Source organism: Pecten maximus, chromosome 10, assembly GCF_902652985.1.
Source record: "Pecten maximus chromosome 10, xPecMax1.1, whole genome shotgun sequence".
In the NCBI taxonomy this organism is placed as follows: domain Eukaryota; kingdom Metazoa; phylum Mollusca; class Bivalvia; order Pectinida; family Pectinidae; genus Pecten; species Pecten maximus.
The window spans coordinates 25115441-25134471 of record NC_047024.1 but is presented as its reverse complement, the minus strand read 5'-3'; the positions used below and the strand labels follow the sequence as shown (position 1 = coordinate 25134471).

The following is a 19031-nucleotide window of genomic DNA, read 5'->3' as shown; positions in this document are numbered from 1 at the left end:
ACAAGTTTTATACCGGGAAATTGTGCAGTTCTTTCAATCAGATCGTGACTTCAGATGGTAACCTGGTGAAGAGCGCTGAGACGGAGATCAATACAGTGGTCATTTAAAAAAAATTATTGACGCCGTATTGTATCAAGTACCCATACATATGGACCTACTTGACAATTGATGTTTTTATCGGTATTTCTTGAAAGCTTTTGAGATAGCCTTTCTGTTACTTGCCTCGGTGTCCATCTCCACGTTCCGTTATGTCTACCTCAAAATGAAAAATGTCTAGTAAAACGCATATTTTAAAATGTGTCGGGAATGGAAGCAAACTATCCAAATGATAAAAGAAAATGTCTTTTTCTGTTTTAAACATAATAAGCTGTAATTTATTGAGTATATAACTGTATCATTGGTATATTAAACAATGTAACATTTATACTAAATAATTACAAAAGATAAATTTGATTTGTAATACATGCATCACATTTTTATCGTTAAGTTATGGACTTCCTTTCCTGTAAAATGCTTACAAAGACAACATTTATTCAATTACAATATAAAACTGATAAATGTCTTTAAGAACAATAACAGCACTTGTCACGTCATTCTATTGGAATATCAAAATTTACAAAAGACATTTTATAATAATACAAAACATTTACGACGATAGTTCTGTAATTATATCAACACTTACCACAGTATTTTTATTACAATATCAATACTAACAATTTTCTTTTACATTTTCAAGTCATGCCATGTTTTTTTTTAAACTTTGACCACAATATCATAAATACATTGACCTCAACGATAACAAATGACAAACATATCATATCACCTCGAAAATGACCTACGTTTTGACTGATAAAACAGATTTAACAGTTTGTTCCTTTCTAGATCAATGACAGATTAATGTTCCCGTTGATGTCGAGGACGGGATCCGTTACTGTTTCTGTTGGTTCCACTTTTGTCACTATCGCTTTGCTGGCTATCTCATCCCCCGAGTTATTGAGATCCCTGGCCTCGCCATCAAGTACTTGAATTATTTCCGGGTCATGTCCATGTTTGACCTTTTCACCAGAGCCTATCTCGGCGATGTCAGAATTAATGGCCGCTAGAGTTTCTTGGCACATGTACTTCAGCATTTTAGGATCAAAAATCACCTCTCTCTCGGCAGACAGACGTTGAGCTTTCGACCCTAAGACAGAACAATAATATATAACCTTGGTTAATTAACGATAAAAACATGCTACTTGACATACAGATCATTATTATACACAACGTTATGAAGATCTGACGTTGGCCGGTAAGGGTCATGTTCAGTTGACCTCAATGCTTACCGTACAAAGGTATATTTTAGCCAATCAAAAAGCGTCTCTAATATGCCTGTTCGGCAGTGTGTGCAAATAAAACAGGCTATCGAAACAGTTTTGAAAAAATAATTAGCCTCTGGTCTATTTGTTGTTTTGCTTCTTGAAGTTCTTCCTTTCCTTCCGGGGCATTGTTCGTTACAACAATGGAAAATCCAGAAAACTACGCATACTTTGTCCACTAAACCATATCGTTTTGGACGAGAAGTGGCTGGCGATGGGCGCAGCCATTTTAGTTTGGTTGACATTCGGGACACTCGGATATTATCTATTCAGTGGGGACAAGCCATGAGCTTTCCGAGGGAAGCAGATTCTGGCAAAATATTTCCAGTTATGAATGGTTGGTCATCTGAACATGACCCCTGACCGACCAGTCAGATCTTCATGACGTAGTGTACCATGATGATCTGTATTTCAAAGATAGTAATAGGAATAACATTGATACGTTTATTATTAAAAAGCAGTGTGTTTGAACGTAGAAATTGAAAACAAAATATAACAAAATCTAGGTCAGCACGGAGATCCTTGAAATAGTGCAGGAATAAGACCAGGCGTTCAGGAAGAGTTTGCGGCTTCTACTTAATACAGAAGGATTTTATGCAAAGAACGCCTCAACAGACGCCAGATAAATGTCTGCTTACACCCAAAGCTTTCAATTTTCATTTTTTTTTCTTTTCTTTTTTTTTAAATTAATTAAAACAAAATATTCGTGTGAAAGCATCTATAGCAGTTAGTCACGAAGTTACAGCCAGCCATGCCTCTTCCTTATATGACTGGCTGTGGTGAGGACGTTTAACAAACACAATAACAGCCATTTGGGCAATGATGTTGAAAAAAGTAAATGTTTACGATATTTTAGTATCAACAAAAATTAAACATTTGTTGTGTTATTAGTCTGATTGAATCCTCACATTAGCGAGAGAGTAGCATTAACCAATGTTTTACACAAATAAATGCACTTAAACACTTACCGATGTCAAACGTCTGTGAGCCAACCATGTCTGGGTCTGTTGACTTGCCGGGGAGGTAACTGGCGTTGTCACAGTGTAATATATCTGCCATAGTGCTGAACCCCTCACCGCTTTGTACAGCGTTTCGCACAAAGTAATTGCCGCTGAACTGAAACCGACCAATTTCATAGGGTTATATATGAAATATTATTTCATGGCCATGAATGAGCGATGTGGCAAAGCCTGGGCATTGGTAAAGCATATAACCTTCTAGTTGAGAACACGCTTGTTTGTTAAAAGATTGAAGAATAACACAGAAGCGAATTGCACATCTAAATATAGTTTTATTAAATCATAAAAGTATTGTCGAATAATTAACATTAAAGCATATATTCGTTCGATAGACTAATTGCTTAATTAATAAAATAAAAATAACAGAGAATACCAACATAAAAACAAAATAATAATTCTAAATCAAAATCGGAAAAACGAAGGCAAAAGCAAAACATGAACAAAAAATCTAGATCTGCACGGAGAACCTTAAAATAGTACAGGAAGAATAAGACCAGAAGTTCAGAAAGAGTTAGCGTCTTCTGCTTCATACAGAAGGATTTATGCAAAGTTAACGCATAACAGACTGAGAGGCCAGAAAATGCCTGCTTACACCCAATGTTTTAACCTACCTGCTCTGTGTCAGGGTCGAAGAGAACCCCTCTAAGGACTCCGTCCAGCTCCTTATTCTGTAACTCAAGTCTTTAGATGTAGTTCTGTTGTCTTACTAGAATCATCTTCAGCTCAGCTATCTGTTGGTATAAATCAGTATTATGATAATAGTGCTTTCGGCCTTTTGGGTCAAACATCCTTCTTCTCCATATACGGATTTCCATAGTTTGATCTCATTTGAAGTAACACATTTTTTTCATAAATAGATAAGTTTCTAAGTACGCTGCAACATTTTAATGACTTCTAAACTTTAAACTGCACAGATGACAAGTGGTTGATAAATTGTTGTGCAAACTTCCACATACTAATGTTCAGGTTTATCTGAACGGCTGCATTTTAAACAACCAGGTTCAGCTCAACCTCCGTTCTAGTCATCATTGCAACGAAATTTGGTGACATTTCATTTCACTTATAAGCAGGTTTGAAGGGAAATATGTTACAAATATTATGGGGTAATCTTGATAGATTCATAAACATGAAATATTTTGGGGGAAATAAGATACACAACTACATGCTACAGTTGGGAGCAAACTAAACTTGGTAGTCTAGTGCACTTCAGTGCACTACAAAAGTTAACTCCAGTTAACATCGTAGTGCACTTGAGTTCACATCGTAGTGCACTGGAGTTAACATCGTAGTGCACTAGAGTTAACACTGTAGTGCACTGGAGTGAACATCGTAGTGCACTTGAGTTCACATCGTAGTGCAATCGAGTCAATACATACAAAGTATTTGATATACAATGCATAATCTCTTGAACATATAAATGTTTCATTAAAACAAAATTTCAAAAATATATATACAGGGACTAGTCCATGTATATTGTGTGTGTTCATGATGGTGTGTACATTTTACTTTTATTTCAGATATGTTTATTACATGTATATAAGTATAATACATGTCACGTATTGGTAAATAGAATATACACAAAAACTGACAAAATACAGGTATCATATTACATCAATTCCATCCATTAATTCCACCCATTACATCCATGCATTTACACTAAATTAAGATTAATTATAATTAAGGAAGCATGGAAAATACCAGTTTTGGAATTAAAATTAAATCGATCAACATCAAGCAATATTGATTCTGCCTTCATTGAGTTATATATTGTACATGCAACATAAATGTTATAGTTTGTATACCGTCAGGTATATAAGTCTTTCCAGACCAGGTAAATCACACAAAATGGGATTATGATTGTTATTTTGTTGAAAGGTGTGAAAACACAGCTGAGGAATCTGGCACAAGGAGTCCAGCTGTTCTGGGCATGGCCAAAGGGCATTAAGCTTAATGAAGGGTTTACCTGTACAGGTACTGTACTAGTCATGCATGGCTACCCCTCCCCTAAACACTCATGTAATTATATATAATCAGTCCCCAATCTAATTTTTATCGTATGTACCTAATAAGTGTATAAATTAGTTTCCCCGTTAAAATTATTGATTATTATTGAGAAATAAAAATACTGGTTTGCAAGTTTATATAATTTTATAATAAGACTTTCGAGATAATATTATAAAGGTTTTTAAAATCCAAATAAAAACTTTTGAGTTTACCTGTCGTTTTGATAAGTGTCACCAAGCTGTGTGTATTAGAGTATGGGTCAAATCCAAGTGTCAAAAATTATAGTTACAGTCATGCTAGACCGAATGTCTGCATCGACTAGATCTTAAAAATAGTAGGTAAAACAAATATGTTTATAATTTGATTACTTTTTTCATTACTTATAACATTATTATATTTATAAGATTATAAACAAATGAAATTTTTTTTTTTCAAATGTCTATGGAGGTTAATTACTTATCATTATTATTTTGCTGAAATGATTGATTACAAAATGTTGCATTTGACTGACCACTTTTACATGGAATTTACCTGGACCATACAAGACCAAGGTGTGAAAATTGATCTCTTGGTTAGACCTTACCTGTAATTATCCCCTATTGTTCTACTCTCACACCTGTAGTCTCACCTGACTAAGAAAATACTTTACCTGTATCGTAGTTCAGAATGTCTTACCTGGTAAACGCTGGGTGTCGTATATTGATCAATAAGAATGCACATTTATTAATACTTACATTTAAAGTAGGATTATTCACTTTGACTTTCTTTTTTGGTGGGGGAGATGGGCACAACAAGGTACAACCGAGAAGCCACAGGGAGATTAACTTGTTACTCAGTTTGAACTGTTTTCATAATTATGTAACGCGACTCAACTTAATACAGTTCTGTGAACAGTATACAATAGTAAACAGTGCTTGGTCAATTGTTTCATATTTTGTATCTGCACAGTGCAGTAAACAAAATTGTTTTTGTTTTCACTGAATTTTCAGTTTCATTATTTAAATGACAATCAAAATGCAGTATTGCTAATTAGTATATGGATGAAATCTAAAATGATTTCTCATTTTATAACAAACATGGCTTTCAATGGAGATTACTTATATATATTTAATTAGGTACTCCTTAATTGATTAATAATTTATATTTCATGAATATAACTATAATTATAACATTGTATGTGAAGGTTTCAGGAAAATAAATTAATTTGTTTGTTTATCTTATATCAAACAAGTAATTGATGGCTTTCAATGGAGATTACTTAATATGTATACATAATTATAGGTACGGAGTCTGAAGGTTAATATACAACACATCAAATCATGTGGAGGTACGGACAAAAGCCCCGGGGGGGCTTTCGTCCGGAGGTGCTTTTGTCCTAGGGGCTAATGTCCGGGGGGGGGGGGGGGGGGGGGAGGGGCTAATGTCCGGGGTGGTTTTGTCCTACAATCATATAGCTCATAACAACATTTACCCAAGAACTAAAGTGCACATCATAGTGCACTTGGGTTAACATTGTAGTGCACTGGAGTTAACATCGTAGTGCACTGGAGTTAACATTGTAGTGCACTGGAGTTAACATCGTAGTGAACTCAAGTGCACTACGATGTTTAGTCTAGTGCACTACGTTGTTCACTACGTGTGCACTACGAAGTGCACTTGGTACCAAGTTTAGTTTGCTCCCAACTGTATGATACTGATCAAACTAATCATATTGTGTTGAAATAAATGCAGTAGTTTAGGAGGAATTGACCACAAAATAGTTATTTTTTAACAAAGGTTCAAAGATTAATCAAATAAAACGAGGTCCGAATAAAATATCAAAACAATTTAACACACAATCTATTAACATTACATGGTATAGTCCGACCAGAATGAGCTGTCGTGTTGAACTTTGATTAGCATATTGGTTACAGACGGGTCTATAGTCATTTAGGGGAAATGGGTGCTTTGTATATATGCATGTATATCTGTTAGTTGTTTATAATGTAACAAACCTTTAATATATCATCAGCTGCATTATTTGTATTTATACTGGTCTAGATTTAGCGACAAAACTGTTAACATGTGAACAATTGATCGCATAGTTACTTGAATATGTGTTACCCATGCATCAAAAGTAAATGATACAATCCCTGTGTTGTCAATATAAAATTGTAACAAAAACGGATGGTCCAAAACAGCACCCTGCTGGACACAGTAGTATTCCGTATCAATATATTTTGTTAACACACCTGTGCAATCATGGAACTACCCACTTTGAATATTCCACAAAAAGGTCAACGCGACAGGTCATTCTAGTTTACCTATATATGTTTAAACTTTCTGTAAATATTTGGACAAGGAATGTCAATGATTGGTCATAAGTTCAATAAAAAGGGCCCGAATGACAGAAATGTGTCCAGATGCACAATTCCAGGGTAAAGTGTTGATATGTATAACATAGCATTGGAATCGGCCACAAGTAATCAACCTGTTTGTCCGGACAATTCCCCCTTAAACTTAGTTTAAGGGGGAATTGTCCGGACAAACAGGTTAATTCAAGTAACGACAACCCCAACCTACTTCGTTTATAGAGTATAACCTCGAGACACCCAACTCGAGCTATATATAGAACATAATATATACCTCATTTTAGATTGACATATTGCAAGACTCATCTTGAGAGGTGTATATATGATGAGATGAGACTACTCGTGAGATATATCTGGCTATTTACCTTCAGCTGTCTGGAGAAATCCAGTGCCATCGCATGTTCCTGGTCACATCGCCTTTTCTGAAGAATATCCACCAAAATATTGTCTACATTGTCCAGGGTTTTAACGAGTTCGGACTTTCGGAGAAGTCTATCACCAACTGCAAAAATGATAACTTTTAGCTTAGTGGCAAAACGTATGTTTGTTTCGTGGTTTTATATTTGAATTTATACTGCAGCTAGCGCGCTTCATTAAATTTGCATTTGTCCAGCTGGCATTCATAGCTTCCAATTGACAGCAGTTCAATGCGTGAATAAAGACTAGCGACCAGTGAGACTCCAACAAATTATAACAATCAAAACCCGAGAAGAAATAGAAGAAAAGAAAGAAAGGAAAAGCCAAAGAGATATCCATTGTGGTATTGGGAACATGGGAGCAGCTACAGGTCAGTTGCGATCTCCGCTTTGTCCCCTGAGAAGAAGTCAAGGAGAAGAGAAGAAATCCTTGATTCTTCCTGGGAACGGGTGGGGGTGGGGGAGGGGGGGGGGGGGGGGGGGGGGGGGGGTGAAGGAGAATGATATGTTTTTCCAGACGAGGGCTCTTGAACTTAGACATCCCATTGGATTGCGTTGAGATTTGGTATTTTTTATTATTTCATTTTATTTTATTTATTCACCTATTTATTTATGTATTTGTGTGGGTGTTTTTTTTCAAAACTGAAGGAAGTCAAACATCACTAGATGTCATTATTAGACCCATAGTCCCCTTATTTATGTAGTTTTTGGTAAGTAGGTATCGGATTTAGAAATGTCAAAAACTGAAAAACTGAAAAGGTAGGTCACATTGACCTATTTTTACGTCTCATATCTTTTGGTCGCAAATATTTTAAAATAATGACCAAGAAACTTCCATGAACAAGGAGGCCTGATGAGTAAGGGGTAGGGTCACTGTGTACATTTTCAGAATCAATTCAGCTTATAAGCTATTTAAATTAAATTCTGACTAAACGTGCTAAAAAGACCACAAAAGGATCTATAGTGCATTTTCAGCATTCATCAATTCTTAATTCTGTCCAATTTTGGTCGAAATTGGAAACAAAATGTTACGTAATTTTGTTGTTTAATGCTTATCAATGCATCTTATATTGTTGTACAGCTGCGAAACATTTTTGTTAAAGCCAACTGCAGTGAAACATGGGAAATATTGTTCGAGGTGGACGCAGACGGCAGTGTTCTTAACGGTAGCAGAGCTGATGTGCTGTCTGCCGCGATAAGAGGCGATGACATGAGGATACACCTGCCACCTGATGTTTACTTAGAGGTTGACGACATTATGATTAAAGATGGCGTCGTCTGTGCAGCTTCTCTTTTTGTTCTATCAAAGAGCAGCTGGGGCACTTTTGTGTCAAATATGTACTGGAAATTTGTCAAGGTGTGCGATCATGGGCTTGTACATTTTGGCAAGGTCTACCTTGGCAAATCAGAAAATCCGTCATCTACATTGCCAATAGGCAAGCATTCCATTTGGTTTACCAGGTACGTATGCCTATGGCAAAGGTATCTGTATTTGTTGATCTCACATTTTCTGATAATTCCTGCTTTAATGTGTTCCGTTATGGCATTTTAGGAGCGGTCGGTATTTTCATATAAAAACTTATCTGTAAGTATATAATTACATATACAACAGTACGTATAATTTCAAATTATATATTAGGGTAGATAGCGAAAGACTGTCAGCAATTTATATTCAAAGTTTAGAGAACTGGATATCGGTCAATGTTATATTGTACTTACAATTATATTCAAATATCATACAGACCATTGATGCAAACAGACTCGCAGGTGAACCCTGTGTACTGTAACCATGCCAACGGATCTTCGACCTGTGGTAGCCTGTATGACCTTTTCAAGGCTGCAGAGGAGGGCGCGGGCATTAGAATGTTGGAAAACCGAAGTGGAACATCAAATTATATTTATTCTGCTGATCGCATTGAACTTACTGACGATAGTTGTGGAATAGCGTCTCAAACTGTTTGGAGAGTTGGGTCATTGCTGGGACTCTCCGATTTTAGCCAATGGTATACAAGTCCTTTCTACTGGTTTGTGGTATTGAAATCATCATTTGGTTCCAAAGAAGTTTCTCGTCCGTCCATCGGAGCTGGTACAATCTTGACACAATCGTTTGCAAATACATGCGACAATAATTGGTTTGCAGACTATTGTTGGACTCATAGCTTTTCCCACGGAAAGAATGGCGATGAAACTCTTGGTTCCAAACAAGAACTACTGGACATGATAAACCAAGGCAGGAGGGTTCGAATTGTATTTGACAGTTATGCAATGAATGCAGATAACATTGCCATTAACAACGGTATTGTCACTGCTCAGCTACTGAGCCAGGTTGTATCATCGACAGAAACTCAACAGAATGTAGGCAATGTCATATCTAAACTGGTCAGAATATCGACAAATGGAGATATATTTACAGACCTCTACCATCGTGGTACCTCCCTGAAGGCGGTGTATGATAAATCGACCACGGCTGCTCAGTGGTTTGTTGACACAAGACAATGGCGTCTTGTTCTTGGTACTGGTACAAGTGGATCTGCTATTGAAGGATCGAAGCTTGATTTAGCAAAAGCTGTTCGAGCCGGATCAAGATTGCGATGTATCGTTAAACTATCGGCTACAGAAAGACTCATCGTGACCGCAGATAACATTGAAGTGAGTACCGATGGTAACGTTGCAGCTCAGGTTTTTCGTTTGATGGAATTCGACGACAATGACACCAACTTTATTCCATTTTGGAGAATTTTGATTCTAACGACAAATGGCGAGATGAAGGAGACACGTTGGACGATCGGTGAACATCAACATAGAGGTGACAATGTAGCTAATCACCCTATGGACTGGTATGTTGACTAAATTCAAGATTTTAAAATGTCAGCATTGATAGGACTGACACATCAGGCAAATTTATTTGACCATCGCTTATGTCTTGGTTACAATATTATTAATAGTATTTTTTGTGATATTACTTAATTTACGTTATAACAAACATTGTATATATCTTATGTATATATATAATTGCGAATTCCTTTAGTTTTCTATCGGTTACTGTAAACATACATATTTTGGCGATAATCTTATTTTAACGGGTGTCACGCTGATACCATCCGGATAATTTGTGATTGTGCTTATTTCAATTTAAAGTATTTTGGATGCACCAATTTATTATTTCGCTAGTTTATTCAAATTAGGTATGCGCTAAAATAAGAATGCAACAAAAAGTAGCATGCTTATATATTACTTCAATCATAAGAGGACAAACGAAAGCGACAAAATACCACAGTATTGCTACATAGACTATAGCCTTGCCATATCCTATTTTATGTATTTATTGTTATCACATGTATACATAAAGTCTATCTATTGTAGTATTCTGACAATCATCAGTAGACGTAACACATCCATGTGAAATAATGCTTGATTCTATTACGCGTATAAGTCGACCGCATTATAGTACTGATATTTTTGTTGAACAGTTTTTGAATAAACCAATCATTTAAAAATGCTTATGAAAGGACCAACTATTACAAATAAAAGTTTTATACCGGGAAATTGTGCAGTTCTTTCAATCAGATCGTGACGTCAGATGGTAACCTGGTGAAGAGCGCTGAGACGGAGATCAATACAGGGGTCATTTAAAAAAAATTATTGACGCCGTATTGTATCAAGTACCCATACATATGGACCTACTTGACAATTGATGTTTTTATCGGTATTTCTTGAAAGCTTTTGAGATAGCCTTTCTGTTACTTGCCTCGGTGTCCATCTCCACGTTCCGTTATGTCTACCTCAAAATGAAAAATGTCTAGTAAAACGCATATTTTAAAATGTGTCGGGAATGGAAGCAAACTATCCAAATGATAAAAGAAAATGTCTTTTTCTGTTTTAAACATAATAAGCTGTAATTTATTGAGTATATAACTGTATCATTGGTATATTAAACAATGTAACATTTATACTAAATAATTACAAAAGATAAATTTGATTTGTAATACATGCATCACATTTTTATCGTTAAGTTATGGACTTCCTTTCCTGTACAATGCTTACAAAGACAACATTTATTCAATTACAATATAAAACTGATAAATGTCTTTAAGAACAATAACAGCACTTGTCACGTCATTCTATTGGAATATCAAAATTTACAAAAGACATTTTATAATAATACAAAACATTTACGACGATAGTTCTGTAATTATATCAACACTTACCACAGTATTTTTATTACAATATCAATACTAACAATTTTCTTTTACATTTTCAAGTCATGCCATGTTTTTTTTTAAACTTTGACCACAATATCATAAATACATTGACCTCAACGATAACAAATGACAAACATATCATATCACCTCGAAAATGACCTACGTTTTGACTGATAAAACAGATTTAACAGTTTGTTCCTTTCTAGATCAATGACAGATTAATGTTCCCGTTGATGTCGAGGACGGGATCCGTTGCTGTTTCTGTTGGTTCCACTTTTGTCACTATCGCTTTGCTGGCTATCTCATCCCCCGAGTTATTGAGATCTCTGGCCTCGCCATCAAGTACTTGAATTATTTCCGGGTCATGTCCATGTTTGACCTTTTCACCAGAGCCTATCTCGGCGATGTCAGAATTAATGGCCGCTAGAGTTTCTTGGCACATGTACTTCAGCATTTTAGGATCAAATATTACCTCTCTCTCGGCAGACAGACGTTGAGCTTTCGACCCTTAGACAGAACAATAAAATATAACCTTGGTTAATTAACGATAAAAACATGCTACTTGACATACAGATCATTATTATACACAACGTTATGAAGATCTGACGTTGGCCGGTAAGGGTCATGTTCAGTTGACCTCAATGCTTACCGTACAAAGGTATATTTTAGCCAATCAAAAAGCGTCTCCAATATGCCTGTTCGGCAGTGTGTGCAAATAAAACAGGCTATCGAAACAGTTTTGAAAAAATAATTAGCCTCTGGTCTATTTGTTGTTTTGCTTCTTCCTTTCCTTCCGGGGCATTGTTCGTTACAACAATGAAAAATCCAGAAAACTACGCATACTTTGTCCACTAAACCATATCGTTTTGGACGAGAAGTGGCTGGCGATGGGCGCAGCCATTTTAGTTTGGTTGACATTCGGGACACTCGGATATTATCTATTCAGTGGGGACAAGCCATGAGCTTTCCGAGGGAAGCAGAGTCTGGCAAAATATTTCAAGTTATGAATGGTTGGTCATCTGAACACGACCCCTGACCGACCAGTCAGATCTTCATGACGTAGTGTACCATGATGATCTGTATTTCAAAGATAGTAATAGGAATAACATTGATACGTTTATTATTAAAAAGCAGTGTTTTTGAACGTAGAAATTGAAAACCAAATATTAAAAAAATCTAGGTCAGCACGGATATCCTTGAAATAGTACAGGAAGAATAAGACCAGGCGTTCAGAAAGAGTTTGCGTCTTCTACTTAATACAGAAGGATTTTATGCAAAGAACGCCTCAACAGACGCCAGATAAATGTCTGCTTACACCCAAAACTTTCAATTTTCTTCTTTTTTTCTTTCCTTTTTTAAAATTAATTAAAAAAAAATATTCGTGTGAAAGCATCTATAGCAGTTAGTCACGAAATTACAACCAACCATGCCTCTTCCTTATATGACTGGCTGTGGTGAGGACGTTTAACAAACACAATAACAGCCATTTGGGCAATGATGTTGAAAAAAGTAAATGTTTACGATATTTTAGTATCAACAAAAATTAAACATTTGTTGTGTTATTAGTCTGATTGAATCCTCACATTAGCGAGAGAGTAGCATTAACCAATGTTTTAAACAAATAAATACACTTAAACACTTACCGATGTCAAACGTCTGTGAGCCAACCATGTCTGGGTCTGTTGACTTGCCGGGGAGGTAACTGGCGTTGTCACAGTGTAATATATCTGCCATAGTGCTGAACCCCTCACCACTTTGTACAGCGTTTCGCACAAAGTAATTGCCGCTGAACTGAAACCGACCAATTTCATAGGGTTATATATGAAATATTATTTCATGGCCATGAATGAGCGATGTGGCAAAGCCTGGGCATTGGTAAAGCATATAACCTTCTAAGATTGAACAATAACACAAAAGCGAATTGCACATCTAAATATAGTTTTATTAAATCATAAAAGTATTGTCGAATAATTAACATTAAAGCATATATTCGTTCGATAGACTAATTGCTTAATTAATAAAATAAAAATAACAGAGAATACCAACATAAAAACAAAATAATAATTCTAACTCCAATTCGTTGAAACGAAGGGAAAAACCGACATAATAACAAAATCATAATTCTAAATCAAAATCGGAAAAACGAAGGCAAAAGCAAAACATGAACAAAAAATCTAGATCTGCACGGAGAACCTTAAAATAGTACAGGAAGAATAAGACCAGAAGTTCAGAAAGAGTTAGCGTCTTCTGCTTCATACAGAAGGATTTATGCAAAGTTAACGCATAACAGACTGAGAGGCCAGAAAATGCCTGCTTACACCCAATGTTTTAACCTACCTGCTCTGTGTCAGGGTCGAAGAGAACCCCTCTAAGGACTCCGTCCAGCTCCTTATTCTGTAACTCAAGTCTTTGGATGTAGCTCTGTTGTCTTACTAGAATCATCTTCAGCTCAGCTATCTGTTGGTATAAATCAGTATTATGATAATAGTGCTTTCGGCCTTTTGGGTCAAACATCCTTCTTCTCCATATACGGATTTCCATAGTTTGATCTCATTTGAAGTAACACATTTTTTTCATAAATAGATAAGTTTCTAAGTACGCTGCAACATTTTAATGACTGCTAAACTTTAAACTGCACAGATGACAAGTGGTTGATAAATTGTTGTGCAAACTTCCACATACTAATGTTCAGGTTTATCTGAACGGCTGCATTTTGACCAACCAGGTTCAGCTCAACCTCCGTTCTAGTCATCATTGCAACGAAATTTGGTGACATTTCATTTCACTTATAAGCAGGTTTGAAGGAAAATATGTTACAAATTTATATTATGGGGTAATCTTGATAGATTCATAAACATGACATATTTTGGGGGAAATAAGATACACAACTACATGCTATGATACTGATCAAACTAATCATATTGTGTTGAAATAAATGCAGTAGTTTAGGAAGAATTGACCACAAAATAATTATTTTTTAACAAAGGTTCAAAGATTAATCAAATTCGGGTTCCGAATGAAATTATTACATTCTTTTTGATGAGCCTGTTTTCACCATAAGACATAGATTTATTTATATCAATTCAATCATGAAAATTTAACACACAATATATCAACATTACATGGTATAGTCCGTTCAGAATGACCTGTCGTGTTGATTACAGACGAGTCTATAGTCATTTAGGGGAAATAGGTGCTTTGTATATATACATGTATATATGTTAGTTTTTTTTATAATGTAACAAACCATATCATCAGCTGCATCATTTGTATTTATACTGGTCTAGATTTAGCGGCAAAACTGTTAAGATGTGAACAATTGATCACATAGTTACTTGAATATGTGTTACCCATGCATCAAAAGTAAATGATACAATCCCTGTATTGTCAATATAAAATTGTAACAAAAACGGATGGTCCAAAACAGCACCCTGCTGGACACAGTAGTATTCCGTATCAATATATTTTGTTAACACACCTGTGCAATCATGGAACTACCCACTTTGAATATTCCACAAAAAGGTCAACGCGACAGGTCATTCTAGTTTACCTATATATGTTCAAACTTTCTGTAAATATTTGGACAAGGAATGTCAATGATTGGTCATAAGTTCAATAAAAAGGGCCCGAATGACAGAAATGTGTCCAGATGCACAATTCCAGGGTAAAGTGTTGATATGTATAACATAGCATTGGAATCGGCCACAAGTAATCAACCTGTTTGTCCGGACAATTCCCCCTTAAACTTAGTTTAAGGGGGAATTGTCCGGACAAACAGGTTAATTCAAGTAACGACAACCCCAACCTACTTCGTTTATAGAGTATAACCTCGAGACACCCAACTCGAGCTATATATAGAACATAATATATACCTCATTTTAGATTGACATATTGCAAGACTCATCTTGAGAGGTGTATATATGATGAGATGAGACTACTCGTGAGATATATCTGGCTATTTACCTTCAGCTGTCTGGAGAAATCCAGTGCCATCGCATGTTCCTGGTCACATCGCCTTTTCTGAAGAATATCCACCAAAATATTGTCTACATTGTCCAGGGTTTTAACGAGTTCGGACTTTCGGAGAAGTCTATCACCAACTGCAAAAATGATAACTTTTAGCTTAGTGGCAAAACGTATGTTTGTTTCGTGGTTTTATATTTGAATTTATACTGCAGCTAGCGCGCTTCATTAAATTTGCATTTGTCCAGCTGGCATTCATAGCTTCCAATTGACAGCAGTTCAATGCGTGAATAAAGACTAGCGACCAGTGAGACTCCAACAAATTATAACAATCAAAACCCGAGAAGAAATAGAAGAAAAGAAAGAAAGGAAAAGCCAAAGAGATATCCATTGTGGTATTGGGAACATGGGAGCAGCTACAGGTCAGTTGCGATCTCCGCTTTGTCCCCTGAGAAGAAGTCAAGGAGAAGAGAAGAAATCCTTGATTCTTCCTGGGAACGGGTGGGGGTGGGGGAGGGGGGGGGGGGGGGGGTGAAGGAGAATGATATGTTTTTCCAGACGAGGGCTCTTGAACTTAGACATCCCATTGGATTGCGTTGAGATTTGGTATTTTTTATTATTTCATTTTATTTTATTTATTCACCTATTTATTTATGTATTTGTGTGGGTGGTTTTTTTCAAAACTGAAGGAAGTCAAACATCACTAGATGTCATTATTAGACCCATAGTCCCCTTATTTATGTAGTTTTTGGTAAGTAGGTATCGGATTTAGAAATGTCAAAAACTGAAAAACTGAAAAGGTAGGTCACATTGACCTATTTTTACGTCTCATATCTTTTGGTCGCAAATATTTTAAAATAATGACCAAGAAACTTCCATGAACAAGGAGGCCTGATGAGTAAGGGGTAGGGTCACTGTGTACATTTTCAGAATCAATTCAGCTTATAAGCTATTTAAATTAAATTCTGACTAAACGTGCTAAAAAGACCACAAAAGGGTCTATAGTGCATTTTCAGCATTCATCAATTCTTAATTCTGTCCAATTTTGGTCGAAATTGGAAACAATATGTTACGTAATTTTGTTGTTTAATGCTTATCAATGCATCTTATATTGTTGTACAGCTGCGAAACATTTTTGTTAAAGCCAACTGCAGTGAAACATGGGAAATATTGTTCGAGGTGGACGCAGACGGCAGTGTTCTTAACGGTAGCAGAGCTGATGTGCTGTCTGCCGCGATAAGAGGCGATGACATGAGGATACACCTGCCACCTGATGTTTACTTAGAGGTTGACGACATTATGATTAAAGATGGCGTCGTCTGTGCAGCTTCTCTTTTTGTTCTATCAAAGAGCAGCTGGGGCACTTTTGTGTCAAATATGTACTGGAAATTTGTCAAGGTGTGCGATCATGGGCTTGTACATTTTGGCAAGGTCTACCTTGGCAAATCAGAAAATCCGTCATCTACATTGCCAATAGGCAAGCATTCCATTTGGTTTACCAGGTACGTATGCCTATGGCAAAGGTATCTATATTTGTTGATCTCACATTTTCTGATAATTCCTGCTTTAATGTGTTCCGTTATGGCATTTTAGGAGCGGTCGGTATTTTCATATAAAAACTTATCTGTAAGTATATAATTACATATACAACAGTACGTATAATTTCAAATTATATATTAGGGTAGATAGCGAAAGACTGTCAGCAATTTATATTCAAAGTTTAGAGAACTGGATATCGGTCAATGTTATATTGTACTTACAATTATATTCAAATATCATACAGACCATTGATGCAAACAGACTCGCAGGTGAACCCTGTGTACTGTAACCATGCCAACGGATCTTCGACCTGTGGTAGCCTGTATGACCTTTTCAAGGCTGCAGAGGAGGGCGCGGGCATTAGAATGTTGGAAAACCGAAGTGGAACATCAAATTATATTTATTCTGCTGATCGCATTGAACTTACTGACGATAGTTGTGGAATAGCGTCTCAAACTGTTTGGAGAGTTGGGTCATTGCTGGGACTCTCCGATTTTAGCCAATGGTATACAAGTCCTTTCTACTGGTTTGTGGTATTGAAATCATCATTTGGTTCCAAAGAAGTTTCTCGTCCGTCCATCGGAGCTGGTACAATCTTGACACAATCGTTTGCAAATACATGCGACAATAATTGGTTTGCAGACTATTGTTGGACTCATAGCTTTTCCCACGGAAAGAATGGCGATGAAACTCTTGGTTCCAAACAAGAACTACTGGACATGATAAACCAAGGCAGGAGGGTTCGAATTGTATTTGACAGTTATGCAATGAATGCAGATAACATTGCCATTAACAACGGTATTGTCACTGCTCAGCTACTGAGCCAGGTTGTATCATCGACAGAAACTCAACAGAATGTAGGCAATGTCATATCTAAACTGGTCAGAATATCGACAAATGGAGATATATTTACAGACCTCTACCATCGTGGTACCTCCCTGAAGGCGGGGTATGATAAATCGACCACGGCTGCTCAGTGGTTTGTTGACACAAGACAATGGCGTCTTGTTCTTGGTACTGGTACAAGTGGATCTGCTATTGAAGGATCGAAGCTTGATTTAGCAAAAGCTGTTCGAGCCGGATCAAGATTGCGATGTATCGTTAAACTATCGGCTACAGAAAGACTCATCGTGACCGCAGATAACATCGAAGTGAGTACCGATGGTAACGTTGCAGCTCAGGTTTTTCGTTTGATGGAATTCGACGACAATGACACCAACTTTATTCCATTTTGGAGAATTTTGATTCTAACGACAAATGGCGAGATGAAGGAGACACGTTGGACGATCGGTGAACATCAACATAGAGGTGACAATGTAGCTAATCACCCTATGGACTGGTATGTTGACTAAATTCAAGATTTTAAAATGTCAGCATTGATAGGACTGACACATCAGGCAAATTTATTTGACCATCGCTTATGTCTTGGTTACAATATTATTAATAGTATTTTTTGTGATATTACTTAATTTACGTTATAACAAACATTGTATATATCTTATGTATATATATAATTGCGAATTCCTTTAGTTTTCTATCGGTTACTGTAAACATACATATGTTGGCGATAATCTTATTTTAACGGGTGTCACGCTGATACCATCCGGATAATTTGTGATTGTGCTTATTTCAATTTAAAGTATTTTGGATGCACCAATTTATTATTTCGCTAGTTTATTCAAATTAGGTATGCGCTAAAATAAGAATGCAACAAAAAGTAGCATGCTTATATATTACTTCAATCATAAGAGGACAAACGAAAGCGACAAAATACCACAGTATTGCTACATAGACTATAGCCTTGCCATATCCTATTTTATGTATTTATTGTTATCACATGTATACATAAAGTCTATCTATTGTAGTATTCTGACAATCATCAGTAGACGTAGCACATCCATGTGAAATAATACTTGATTCTATTACGCGTATAAGTCGACCGCATTATAGTACTGATATTTTTGGTGAACAGTTTTTGAATAAACCAATCATTTAAAAATGCTTATGAAAGGACCAACTATTACAAATACAAGTTTTATACCGGGAAATTGTGCAGTTCTTTCAATCAGATCGTGACTTCAGATGGTAACCTGGTGAAGAGCGCTGAGACGGAGATCAATACAGTGGTCATTTAAAAAAAATTATTGACGCCGTATTGTATCAAGTACCCATACATATG

General features: G+C 36.2%; 4 protein-coding genes across 4 annotated transcripts; 2 read left to right on the top strand and 2 right to left on the bottom strand.

Moving 5' to 3' along the window:
- Positions 1 to 567: 567 nt before the first annotated feature.
- LOC117336760 lies at positions 568 to 3088 on the bottom strand. Its single transcript, XM_033897394.1, has 3 exons — positions 2989 to 3088; positions 2327 to 2474; positions 568 to 1183 (listed from the first exon to the last, which is right to left on the bottom strand). Exons 2-3 carry the CDS (start codon positions 2415 to 2417, stop codon positions 879 to 881), a joined length of 396 nt encoding a protein of 131 aa, XP_033753285.1. The 5' UTR covers positions 2418 to 2474; positions 2989 to 3088; the 3' UTR covers positions 568 to 878.
- A 4415-nt stretch (positions 3089 to 7503) lies between these two features.
- On the top strand, positions 7504 to 9998 carry LOC117336611. The gene is made up of 3 exons (XM_033897223.1): positions 7504 to 7519; positions 8252 to 8609; positions 8891 to 9998. The coding sequence occupies exons 1-3, from the start codon at positions 7504 to 7506 to the stop codon at positions 9996 to 9998; spliced, it is 1482 nt and encodes a 493-aa protein (XP_033753114.1).
- A 1243-nt stretch (positions 9999 to 11241) lies between these two features.
- On the bottom strand, positions 11242 to 15462 carry LOC117336759. The gene is made up of 4 exons (XM_033897392.1): positions 15314 to 15462; positions 13688 to 13807; positions 12994 to 13141; positions 11242 to 11857 (listed from the first exon to the last, which is right to left on the bottom strand). Exons 1-4 carry the CDS (start codon positions 15341 to 15343, stop codon positions 11553 to 11555), a joined length of 603 nt encoding a protein of 200 aa, XP_033753283.1. The 5' UTR covers positions 15344 to 15462; the 3' UTR covers positions 11242 to 11552.
- A 257-nt stretch (positions 15463 to 15719) lies between these two features.
- Positions 15720 to 18395, top strand: LOC117336610. The gene is made up of 3 exons (XM_033897222.1): positions 15720 to 15735; positions 16458 to 16815; positions 17097 to 18395. Exons 1-3 carry the CDS (start codon positions 15720 to 15722, stop codon positions 18202 to 18204), a joined length of 1482 nt encoding a protein of 493 aa, XP_033753113.1. The 3' UTR covers positions 18205 to 18395.
- Positions 18396 to 19031: the final 636 nt, after the last annotated feature.

Coding starts and splice junctions, on each gene's coding strand:
- LOC117336760 (XM_033897394.1), bottom strand. CDS start 2,417: ATGGCAGATATATTACACTGTGACAACGCCAGTTACCTCCCCGGCAAG. Junction 1,184..2,326: donor CTCACAGACGTTTGACATCG/GTAAGTGTTTAA, acceptor GTTCTGTCTTAG/GGTCGAAAGCTCAACGTCTG.
- LOC117336611 (XM_033897223.1), top strand. Junction 8,610..8,890: donor CATTCCATTTGGTTTACCAG/GTACGTATGCCT, acceptor AATATCATACAG/ACCATTGATGCAAACAGACT.
- LOC117336759 (XM_033897392.1), bottom strand. CDS start 15,343: ATGGCACTGGATTTCTCCAGACAGCTGAAG. Junction 13,142..13,687: donor TCGACCCTGACACAGAGCAG/GTAGGTTAAAAC, acceptor GGTCGGTTTCAG/TTCAGCGGCAATTACTTTGT. Junction 11,858..12,993: donor CTCACAGACGTTTGACATCG/GTAAGTGTTTAA, acceptor GTTCTGTCTAAG/GGTCGAAAGCTCAACGTCTG.
- LOC117336610 (XM_033897222.1), top strand. Junction 16,816..17,096: donor CATTCCATTTGGTTTACCAG/GTACGTATGCCT, acceptor AATATCATACAG/ACCATTGATGCAAACAGACT.